The sequence below is a fragment of the Podarcis bocagei genome (genome assembly GCF_964188305.1).
Source record: "Podarcis bocagei genome assembly, chromosome: 7".
Taxonomy (NCBI): domain Eukaryota; kingdom Metazoa; phylum Chordata; class Lepidosauria; order Squamata; family Lacertidae; genus Podarcis; species Podarcis bocagei.
This window is the reverse complement of record NC_138132.1, coordinates 24,831,523-24,844,009: the sequence shown is the minus strand read 5'-3', so window position 1 is coordinate 24,844,009 and position 12,487 is coordinate 24,831,523. Positions and strand designations below refer to the sequence as shown.

Genomic DNA, 12,487 nt, shown 5'->3' with positions numbered 1-12,487 from the left:
CTCACAGAGGTGTTTTGTTTGGTGAAAGGTGAAGATGCACCTCATTGCCCTCACCTTTGACAGCTGAGACATGTGTTTTCAGGACGCACCTGATTCCATTTGGTTCTAACTGTTTTTAATACCAAATTTTTAATTCTTGTGACTTGCTGGTGAATAAGTCCTCCAGACCCCACAGAAGGCGCAAAGGAGAGCGTGGAAACCCGATGCTTCTTCACTAAGGCTTGCCATATCTAATTCATGTAGTGCTAAATTATGGTTTAATGTTTTGTGTGAAGACAACCATTAGTTGCAATCCTGTGCCACATTGATGCAGATTTGATTAGTAACATTAAATTATTGCAAATTTACCAACAGCCTTCTGGCTCATTACACTTTGCCGTTATAGCCTTCTCTGCTGAACAAACAACTCTCTCTAGGTGAGCAAGGAGATAATTTATACTTGTTATGTATCTCTGCCATAGACTGATGATGGCAGTGGGGATTTAGACCCTGGAGTTCTGCTAAGTGCTCAGACCATCACTTCAGAGACCACCAGCAGCACTACCACTACCCAGATTACAAAGGTAAAATACAATAGTCTCAAGTGTGTGACCTCACTGATAAGCTATTTGCGTTGACAGGGAATGAGTTGTACAAACTCTAGTCTCCGTCTGTCTTTGGGTGACCCCTCTCTAATGGGATTAGCAGTTTGTGGCACATCAGAGTTTTACTGACTGTAGGGCTCGTGTCTGCTTCCTTTTACTTGTCCTGTCAGTACTCTAGATGTGACACAGTCACCAGTGATGCTTCACTTGAAGGTTTCAATCTAGGACAAATGGTATTCAGAATACTGTTGAACAGGATTTTCCCTACCATTTTCAGCTTCTTTCCAATGGTATGGAAAGAAGCTGATGGGAACAAATCTCATTAAACATACATAACCTACCTTTTCCCCTAACGTGGAACTCAAGGCAGCATACATACTGTCCTCAGATGGTCTATCCAGACACTGACCAGACCCACCTGGATCTTTCTAGCTTGGAGAAATGCATACTAACCCCACTTTGAACATCTTTCAACACGGAGGTACACAGGTGTTTCCAATTTGGGAGCTATTCACAGGAGGTTCCATGTTGTTAAAGTAATAAGTGGGTAGCTACCCCGAGAAGAGACCATTAGCTAACATTATCTGGGACACAGGATTCATTTGAAATAACCAATAGAGCAAGCTCAGCACACTGTTGCTGGCAAAAGAAATGGTGTTTAGCCGTATGTGTCTAGCACATTCTCTCTGCTGGGGCTAGCCTACATTAAAGGACCCATTATGTTTTAGAAATCAAGGTCAGAGATTGCTGAGAAACACAAATTGCCACTAGAGATTGCCAATAAGCACAGATTACTACTGACCTTTGTACACTAGATGATAGTACTAAAACAGAAAGCCATCTCCAATACCAAGTCATTCTAAAGCACAACAAATATATTTAGATAAGGCTTCAGTCATTATGTGGTCCCCCCCATAGAAGCTGCTTCACTTTGCTTCCATACTCCACGGTCCCTCAAGATGGCTGTAATACTGGAATGTTCATATGGTTCAACCAACCTGATTGTGTTAACGAGCCTATATGGATTTCAGATGACTAATGTGAAAAGTGGCTTTCAAACATTGTAGCAATTAGGTGCAGTGATACCACGTGGAAATAATTCCAGATAGTCTTCACAATATGTGGCAAGCTTTACTACTTGGTGGAGATCTCTCCAGATGCATCACTTGTGAAAATGTGTGGCAGAAAAATATATATGCCACGTGTGTTGCAATACAGTTGACCCAAACGAACATGTAGTAGAGCAGCCAAATACAAGATAGTCATTATTTTTACCTCTTGTTTGCAGATGCGCTCTCCTCCAGCACCAATGTTACTGCTACTTGTTAGAAAAGCACCAAAGTTGAGGGCATCAAAGCTGCAGTAAGCTTTTTCTTGAAGGCAGCCACCAGAAAGAATTCAAAGGCAGCTTTGTTTAAAGGAAATGTATTAGTCAAGGAAGCTAAAAGACCTCTCTGTTTTGAGGCATGATGTGACTGACAGTTCAATGGTTCCCTAATCTCAGTTATCCTCAATCCCATTAACTTGACCCTGGAAGGGAAATCCTGGTCCATGTTCCAGAAAGAATGCTTTAATGTTCATTGTCACCATCCTGTACATTACTCACTCTAGAATAGTTGCCACTCTTGCAACTTAAGTGATGTCTACAATCTTTATGAGTATGAAAGCTGGTTTCACTTAGAGAAGTATCACCACCCCACTTCTCTGACATTATTTGCACAGAACCCTGTGGATTCAGCCTGCTCTTTCTCTGGGGCTTTACTTCTAATTAGGTTTAACTGAGTAATTGCCTCTACCTTTATACCGTTGCTCTTTGGTAGGGCAAGTTCACATATTACTTAAGGGAAGGGGCAGGAATAACATAATGAGCACCAGTCTTTCCTAGGGCTTGAAAACATGTAAACCAGTAAAGTGAAAAAGGTCTTTTGTTTCAAGTTCCTTTGAGTTAATGAATAGTCTAACTTCTCTTTTCCTTGTCATTGATGTTGCCATCATTTTTCTTTATAAAGATTTTTCTTATTTTGGCTCATCTAATCTTTCCTGCTCTCAGTGCAAGATCTAAGTGCTCTTCTGACCATTCATACTTGAAGATATGTGTCTAAATGGAAATTCCTCCATCTCTTTTTTGCATTCTTAGGATGTCAGCCGAGAAAAGTAATTTCTGAAACAATTTTATTTTGGTCTCTTCGGGAGCCCCTCACTGGACAACCTCTCCAATAATAGGAAGATAAGCAACTGTTTGTGTAACGTAGCTTAAAAGAGAATTCCATAAACACTGTTGGATTAAAGGATGGCTTTCTCCACAGTTTATCCTCCAAAGTACTGGATATTTATAGGTCCATGTCTTCCTCCTGAGGGGAATTTATATTTAATGTTTAGGTGTTGCATGGTTTCACTTAATAATGGAGAAGTATTCTTGTGTTAACACAGATAAAGGCATTTCAGCATGTTTATTATTATTAATAATAATACCCCACCTATCTGGGCAGCTTCCAACACATTTAAAAACATAATAAAACATCAACCATTAATAGCAACAATCTGATCCAATATTAAAAAGACACAACAACTTTTAAATTAAACAACTTATATCAAAAAAGCAATATTCAATCATCCATTGAAATCTAATAGTAAACAGTAAAATTAAGCATCAGCATATAATAAAAGTTTATGCTTATCAATTACAATAAAGAATTACTAATCTATAATCTATAAAATAGCAAATCACAGTGCATAAAATACCACAAAACATACAAAAAGACATTAAAAGGATCAAATTGATACACAATCTAAGGTTTTCTGGGCTCCATTTCATTTGGACTAACAGAGTGAGAAGGCGAATAAATTTGCCAGTAGGTTAGGATGATGAGATTATGAAGAAATTGTGCTGTTAAGCATTTCTGTTCATCTTCCACAGCATTCCTTCAATGACTAGGTTTGTTGCTTATACACCTTTACCTCTCTTTGTTTTTGTACCAGTTCTCCTGGTGTATAAGAAGTGTGTGTTTGAATCTAAGAGTTTTCTGCTAGCATGAATTTGGTTGAAAGTGGAACTGTGACTTTCAGTCAAGTAGATAAAGTTTATTTTTAAAAAGGACTAAAGACGCATCTCAATCGTCAGTGGATTTTTTAAAGTATCATTTTTAATACAAGTACTTGTATTTGCAAGCACTATCTTAAGGCGAATTCCCCTCTTCTTTCTCAATCAGGAATTGATGCTTGCTGTAACATTATCTAAAAGAAAGATTGCAGAATCTAAAAACAAAATATGTTTTTAAAACATGTTTTTTTCATAAAAACTGTTGCTTTTATTCATATGTATGTGTAGTCAAACAACTAAAACACAATGAATCCACTATGATTTCTCTAATTGGGTGGTAGTCCGAGTAGAAAGGCAAATGTTAGCAGGACTGTTTCAGATATTACTTTCCCCCCATGTAGATGTGACCATTCATCTTATCAGACCATAGGACAAAAACTTTTTTTCTACTTGCTCTTTCTTTTTTTGTACTTGCTCTTTGTCTTTCCTTTCCCTCTATTTCTCTTAATGTGGAACTAGCTTTTTATGCAAAAACTGAATAGGGAAAGGAGGAAACAAAGATGTATATCTTTATAATGACTAGGTCAGTTATTAAGTGGACACACAAACTTTGTGTCTGATAAAGGTCTGCAAGATCTAAGTGCGGTTCTAACTATTCATACATTGAAGATACGTGTCTATATGGAAATTCATCCATTTCTTTTTCTTTCTTTTTTTGCATTGTTAGGGTGTCAGCAGAGAAAAGTAATTTCTGAAACAATTTTATTTTGATGTCCTTTATGTATTCTTACGTGTGCTGTAGTCTGCTTTTCTTAGGAGCCAGTATAGTCCTGAATGTTAGCTTTGGATCAAAGGAGTCTAGCCCAGGCTAGAGTGGAATCTAACATGTCTCCATTTCAGATCCCTGTTTTGAAAAAAAGGAGATAGTGTCCCTGAGAGCTTGGTCACTATTGTGGGTTTGAACAAGCTAAGAATTGTGTAAAACGCAGCTACCATTGGGAGCCATATAAGCACAACAAACCTGTGATAGCAGTTATCACACACTCCATTCACATTTCTCACTATGGCCTGATTCATATGTCTTGCTAAGCTAAATCATGGCTTAGCATAAGCATGTGGACTTCTGGGAAGGAAATTGCAGCTTCTTTGCTCCTTCTCAGCCATTCTGCTGCTGTGCTGAGTTGAGCCGAGCGACAGCTTGGTATAGAGTATCATTGGAAATTGGGATTGTGGTTTATGTCTCTTCAAACTAAGCATGAGGTGTAACCAAAGCTTGTCCTATTGCTTATGGCTCATGGTTTGCCTGGAAGAGTTAAGCCACGAGCCAGGGTTCAGATGACACTAAACCAAACCATGGCTTAGCTCAGCACAGTTCATCAGCAGAATGACCAGGAAGGAGTGAAACAACTGCAGTCTCTTCTCCAGGAGCCCCTGTTCTCTTATGTTCACCATGATGTGCAAACCAGGCCTGTGACAGCAGTAGGAAGATCATTTGCATATCTATTAAGCTTACAATCATAGGAATTTGGTTGTCAAAGAGTGATATGCATCTAATCTAGATCTAATTATGAACCATTCCTGCTGACTTGACCTTTTGGTTGCTCTGATTGATTAACTAGGCTTGTTTTTCTCTTTAAAACTATTTTTTAAACATTTTGGCATTGTTGCATTGTAAGCTGTTTGTTCTCTCGTAGACTGTGAAAGGTGGAATTTCAGAAACACGAATTGAAAAAAGAATTGTCATCACAGGAGATGCAGACATTGATCATGATCAAGTAAGACTTTTAGTGTAGTGACTATTCTGAGTACCGTATTTTTCGCCCTATAGGACGCACCGGCCCATAGGACGCACCTAGTTTTTTGGGGGGGAAATCAAGGGGAAAAAATTTATTCCCCCCCCCCCAGGTTTGCGCAGCCATCCCCAAGCTAGAAGAGAGAGACAGAGCGTTCCATCTCCCTCTTCTGCCTTCAGGGACAGCATCTCTAGCCTCCGTGGGGCAGCGGCTTGCCCCGCTGTCCCCCGAGCTTATAGGGCTGGCGATGGGGAGAAGCAAGCTTGCTTCTCCCCCCGCCAGCCTCCAGATCAGGTCCGGGAATAGCGGGGTGGTGGCGCTCTGCCTCCCCGCTATCCCCCGAGCTTGTGGGGCTGGTGGGGGGGGAAGCAAGCTTGCTCCCCCCCAAGCCTTCAGATCAGGTCAGGGAATAGCGGGGTGGCGGCGCTGCGCCTTCCTGCTATCACCCGAGCTTATGGGCTGCAGGCTGCTGCCTGCAAGCCTTGCGACCCCGCAGGACCTCGCGCCGGGATCCGGGGGGTGGCACGGAGCTGCAGGAAGCCCTGGAGCGCAGGCAGCTCCGCGCCACCCTCCGAAGCCCCGCGCAGCTTCGCGCCGGGATCGGGAGGGTGGCGCGGAGGTGCCTGTGCTCCAGGGCTTCTTGCAGCTCCGCACCACCCTCCGGAGCCCCGCGCAGCTTCGCGCCGGGATCGGGAGGGTGGCGCGGAGGTGCCTGTGCTCCAGGGCTTCTTGCAGCTCCGCGCCACCCTCCAGAGCCCCGCGCAGCTTCGCGCCGGGATCGGGAGGGTGGCGCGGAGGTGCCTGTGCTCCAGGGCTTCTTGCAGCTCCGCGCCACCCTCCAGAGCCCCGCGCAGCTTCGCGCCGGGATCGGGAGGGTGGCGCGGAGGTGCCTGTGCTCCAGGGCTTCTTGCAGCTCCACGCCACCCTCCAGAGCCCCGCGCAGCTTCGCGCCGGGATCGGGAGGGTGGCGCGGAGGTGCCTGTGCTCCAGGGCTTCTTGCAGCTCCGCGCCACCCTCCAGAGCCCCACGCAGCTTCGCGCCGGGATTGGGAGGGTGGCGCGGAGGTGCCTGTGCTCCAGGGCTTCTTGCAGCTCCGTGCCACCCTCCAGAGCCCCGCGCAGCTTCGCGCCGGGATTGGGAGGGTGGCGCGGAGCTGCAAGAAGCCCTGGAGCACAGGCAGCTCCGCACCACCCTCTGGAGCTCCGCGCAGCTTCGCGCCGGGATCGGGAGGGTGGCGCGGAGCTGCAAGAAGCCCGGGAAAGCCTGCATTCGCCCCATAGGACGCACACACATTTCCCCTTCATTTTTGGAGGGGAAAAAGTGCGTCCTATAGGGCGAAAAATACGGTATGTGCACATTGTTTCTGGCACTTTTATCAATGGAGCAGTTGGCGGATCAAATATGCAAGATATATTGCATGACCTTTGGGGTCTCCAGAGGGATTTGAAAGTTCACCCATGATAAGATTCTAGCCAGATTCTGAACTCTGCCAACCTTTAGTGCATAGCTTTCATTCTATACTGAAGAGACACTGCATTACCCTGGCCTTTGACATCTGAAATACATTTTTAAGACCTTCCCTATTTTTTTTTGTATTGTAAACTGTTTTAACTGGTTTAAATATCATATTTTTATATTGAAAGCTGCCCTGTGACCTTGCGGTGGATCAGAAAAAGAACCCAATAAATAAGCCACAACCTTGTTGCCCTAAATTGATCCAAAAATGTTTTCCCTAATGATAGGTTGCAAACCTTCATTACTATATGGAAATAGTTGGTAAAGTTAGATCGTGATAGGAAGCAAAATGTTGTTGCCCTAAACTCGATTCAAGATAGTTTGTTCTTTATGCCATCTTTCTTCAGGTTCTGGTACAGGCCATCAGAGAAGCAAAGGAGCAACACCCAGACATGTCTGTGACCAAAGTGGTTGTCCACCAGGAGACTGAGATTGCAGAATAAATAACAAGACCAGCTACATATATTATCAGGTAGTTTTCTTTTTTCCTTTTTTTTTTTTTGGTTAGCACTTCTGCATCATAAAGCGTTGCAAGGTTTTCACCTAAGTCACAACTGAAGGTTGTTTATTTCTAGCAGTTTTCAAGGAAAGCCTTTTCAAAACTTGTGCTTGGTACATTTTGACTCTGTCCTTGCAGGACTTTTAACAGGGAAGGCTCAGCAGCTGGTAGATGAGGGGCCAGGTCTGGACTTTTAATTCCTGTTTCGTAGGTCAACACTCCAGCCCCAATATATGACAAAGTGCTTCCATGTGCAAGAGGTCAGCCTGGCTCTGGTTGTAACTTTTCAAATCTGCTTGAAAGTTAGCTGCCACTAAGACTAGAGCATTGACACTAAATGCTTAGACTTAAATAGGCTGGGCCTGCACAACATAAAGCCCACAGGGACAATGTGTAACTTCAGCTTTTGTAGCCTTCTAGGGCTTGCTCTCAAACCATTACATGTGGCCCATAAGCCACAAAGTGACTAAGTGAAGGATTTGCTTAAAGAGCTCATGTGCTGTTACAGTTGTTGCTAGAAGAAGTTCACAGGGTCAGAGGTCTGTCCCACAATTGCCGTGACATTGCAACGGATGCTAATGAAAGTTCCACTTCCTTCTCCATATGCTGTCATGTATCTTTTAAATACATCACAAGTGTCTGCATTTTATTACCATGGATGGTTAGTGTGGTATGAGTGCATGGGCAATTAATAGAACTCACAGTTGTTTGAGTTTGCAGTCTTGCTGTAGACTTAACTACGATTTTGGGTGCCCATTGCAAGCTAACTGCTTTTTGTGGAACTGAACTCTGAACTCCCTTGGTCCACAAACAATCACATACCACCCACATGTAATTTTGAACCTCCATGCTTGGTAGTTGGATCCTGAATTTAGGAGGGAGAGCCCCATCCTTTTAGCCGCCTTTCCTGCCTTGGGCTATTCAGTGTGGCAAGAGCCCTCTCCACAAGTCTTGACACTGCTTGCTCAGGTTTCCCACTGGGTGTTCCCCTTATGTGTTGGGTACATTGCCAACACTCAAAGAATGTTAACTTGAGAACTGAACAGCTTTGCCAACTTTATTCCACCAGTGAAATTCAGCTTACTCTGTCTAGTCACTTTTGATTGGCTGCAGCAGAGCTTATTAAATCTGAGTGAACAGGAACTAGGCACTTGTAGAAAGAGGCCTCCTAATGCTACATATTCACAGAGCAGAATGCTCAGGTTTGAGGTATGCATTAATGCACCCAAAAAGGTATATCATGGTCAGCTTAGGGAACCTGGTTTGTGGGAAAGTGGCATTCGGCAAACTTTCCTGGACTGCATATTCATTGCAAGACAGGAAATGTAAGTACATTTACTGAGGAAGCATCTAGGGCAGGGACCCTAACAAGTTCAAAATAAAAAAATGTGATAATGAGGCAATGATCAAAAACTTATAAAACTGGCGTCTGAAAAGCATATTTAAACTTACAAGTCATTCTCAAGCACTTGAGTAGTATGTGCACAGAATATAACAAGGGGTACATGGCAGCTTGGTTTCATTACTACTTCTGATGGAGTGGAATGGGACTAATTCTCATCTCTGTGTGTGTACTTTGTTGCTGATACCTAAATACACAGACCTCTTGCAGTGTATGAAAGGTGTGTGCATGTGTGCATATGGCAATGGGCAGGAAGATACAGACAATTTACCAGCAGATGTTTCAGAATTTCAGACTTGTTTTCTACTGATTGGTAATTTAGCATAAATTTGTGTTTCCCTAGGCGATGTCTGTTTCAGTCTGCGAAGGCCACCCGACATATACCAGCAAAATTACAAGGAAGCAACCTTGGAGCACCATGACCTCAAACTTGCCAGATTTACTCTCAGTCAAACATTCTATCATTTATTACTAGGAAGTTGTGCTTTTTGATGTTTACTTCGGATTCTTCTGGATCCTTTTTGATTATCATTTTTATATTGTGACCGACAGTATGCCATACTTTTCACAGTACTGTTTTTTTTTTTTTACAGTTTTGCAATCCCCCACTCCACTTTTTGCATTTTTGCATTTCCTTTCCTACCACCTTTTCTGGATCTGTATTATGAAGTCAGAGGCCCACACAAAAAGAACATGTAGAGCTTATCGAAAGTGATTGCCTTTGATTGAACCTCATTGCCCTTCTTCCTTCTTTTCCTCCTCAAGCAGTTTGCATTCTCACATAACTTTGAACATGTTATAGTGTGGGGGTCTCAGTGACCTAGAAGTGACCCCTCTTGCCTGAGAAGTCAGGAAAACACTTGTGCAATGCTTTGTCTTGGCTCTTGTGGATCTGAGATATATTCAGAATTTCCTAATCACAGCTATTTTATATATGCCAGGCGCAAATGTGCCTGCCCTCTTTTCCTCTGGATTTCCCTTGCTTTTTGTTGGTTTGTCAGCCCCTTAGATGCTTGAATATAGCAGGGGGTTGTGGTATTTGCACAGGTATTTCAGTAGTAGTCTAGATTCAGAAATGATGGAAAATGCTTCACCTTTTATACTGTGAATTCTAGAGGTTTTAATCAATTGTGACAAGGCACCATGTTTTTCCAGCTCTCTCCTTTTTTCTTCTTTGCACTCCTTGGAATACTAAATCTCTTGTAAATTCACTCTCCTATTTCCCCCCTCTTTTTGTTCTCCCTTAAATTAAGCCTATTAGAATTGTGTGTTTAAGAGGTGTGGGCTCTACACGCTATGAAATAGGCTGTAATTTATAACAATAGGATGGGGTGTTCATTTATTTTCTTTTTTCTCCTTCCCAATTGTTTGTGTTTTGAGTTTTTGTGGTTTTGGTAGCATAGTTTTAAAATCATTGGTTTTTAAAGCACTATTTAAACTTGGCACACTGGTAACATATCACAGGAAGGGATAAATGAAGCACAAGTCATCCCTTAGAGACAGTCCAGCATTCCTAAATCTGTATTCTTTAAGCAGGCAATTACAAAGGCATCATCAGTATTGTAGATTGTTTCCAATGATTGCTGTTAAAAACTAAGCCTGTACATGTTGCAAGTCACTTAATGCTCCTTATAAGACAATATAATAATTTGCAGTTCTTCTTGTGCACAGTCCCTAGAGCATACTACTGTTGCACCTCCTTCCTTTGAGTCATTGAGGTCGTACAAAACTTATTGCATAAGGCTGCTGAAATGAATGGTGGAGGCTGCATTGCTACCATGCTAAATGAAACAACAAACCCCAGGATTGGCTGCAGTTCTCAGGATCTTAACCTAGGTGTGTTCTGGTTGGCTATCACTAGAGAATGTTGAATGCCATAAAAAAAAAAATCCAAATCAGAACAAGAGCAGATTTAAGTTAGTTTTTCTCTGTGTGGGTTTGTTTCTACCCAAAATAACTTTTTCTCCTTATGACTTTAAAAGTACACTTTTAAAACAAATCTCACGAAAGGTAGTTGGCATCAGTACTCTTAACTGGGAAGCAGCTTCATTTCCTTTAAATGTTTTCCCCATGTAGGAAGAATGAGAGGATTCCAAATTGGGATGCAACATGTTCTTCACAAATAAGATGAACTTCCTCTCCATCTCACTATATCTCACTATACATAACTAAACCATTTCTCACCTTCCCACCCCTTGCCTTTTCCTGTAAGACCTATTACAGTCGTTAAGAGTCGTCAAGAGGCTCTCTCAGCTATCTGCCTATCTCCCATTCCCACCACCCTTCTGAGTAACACCCCTCCCCACCTTCTCACTATATAGAAGGATCTGGCAACTTCTGTTTCAGTGTATCTGAAGAAGTGTGCATGCACACGAAAGCTCATACCAAGAACTAACTTAGTTGGTCTTTAAGGTGCTACTGGAAGGAATTTTTTTATTTTGACTATGGCAGACCAACACGGCTACCTATCTACTTCCTCTCCATGCTTAGTTGAAAGATTTCCTTGGCAACACTAAAAAACTGCAGGCTTGTTCTTTCCTTGCAGCAGCATGTAAAAGTTCTGTAGAATTATGAGTGATATTTTTTCTGAGAGGTATGAAGTTGAAATTCTTTTGAGTGTACCATCTAATAGCTGAGGGGTGGGATGAGGGCTGATTCTAGCATTTAAGTGAAGAGGAATGCCTTCTGCTGTTTAAAGAAAACAAGAACACACATTGAAAAGAATCTGATTTCAGTGAAAACGAGCAGTTGTGTGGAAGCTATATTATCATACTGCATGTCTACTTTCCCCCTCCGTTTTGAGTAGGTTTCAGTTAGGGAGTTAATACAGTCTTATTTAGAGTTCGAAAGCATTATGGACATATAAGAGTTTAGCACTGGTCAATCAGCTTTGCTCCCATGTGCTCTGGGGTCCTGCCAGCTACAACAAGCCTTCAGTGGTTGTCATCTGATGCACTTAGCTGTGAGTAAAGCCCAACTAGAAACAATAGATTCCTTCCAAGTGAACAAACTCGAGCTGTAACACTATTTGTGGGTTTCTATATGCCCTTCTCTTTACAAATAGAACTAATGGGCTACCTTCCTAAAAATCTTAGACTGAACTTTTAAAAATAAAAAATCAACCCATAGCACTTAAAAATGTATTTATTGTGGAAGACAATTTTGGTTGTGTCGCTTTCTCTAGTGCATAATTCTTCTGCAGCTTCCTTTTCCTCTGCTATTAAAAGCTGTAAGCACCAGCTATAAAATAGTTCCTTAATTCTAAAGAAGGCTTCTTTATCAAATCTCAAACCTTACTACAAGTGCAGCACTGTTACACATTTATTAATGGAATTACTGCTTTTTCAGTATGTTATTTGAAGGTATGTCTTGTCCTTCCTTGAGCTGTCACTCAGCATGATTTTTAACTTTTTGTATCCTGTGGCTAACTAGCTGGTGAAGTCCTGTTCCATTTTAAAACTCTACTTTCAGACACTTCTTTTGCATGAAGTTTGGATTTCCCATTAAACAGGAATTTACTCTTATCTAATCAAGGGCATGCTTCTCAGATTGTCCCTTCTTCTGACCACTGACCTACCTATTGCTTTTCCAGTTTATGAGCTCACCACCCCTTGTGTGCAGGAACCTCATCCAGCAGACACATTGCCCCTCCCC

At 42.2% G+C, this 12,487-nt stretch overlaps 1 protein-coding gene across 26 annotated transcripts in view; it reads left to right on the top strand.

Moving 5' to 3' along the window:
- EPB41 (erythrocyte membrane protein band 4.1) overlaps positions 1–10,971 on the top strand; it is a 101,156-nt gene extending 90,185 nt beyond the window's left edge. For 24 of the 26 annotated variants that reach the window (XM_081201901.1, XM_081201881.1, XM_081201877.1 and 21 more), the window contains 4 exons: positions 462–563; positions 5,319–5,399; positions 7,280–7,404; positions 9,177–10,971. In XM_081201901.1, coding sequence (XP_081058027.1) covers positions 462–563; positions 5,319–5,399; positions 7,280–7,375 — 279 coding nt within the window. In that variant the 3' untranslated portion in view covers positions 7,376–7,404; positions 9,177–10,971. The remainder of the gene's footprint in view (positions 1–461; positions 564–5,318; positions 5,400–7,279; positions 7,405–9,176) is intronic. The other 2 variants (XM_081201899.1, XM_081201886.1) reach the window with 1 other exon arrangement.
- The last annotated feature ends 1,516 nt before the right edge of the window (positions 10,972–12,487 follow it).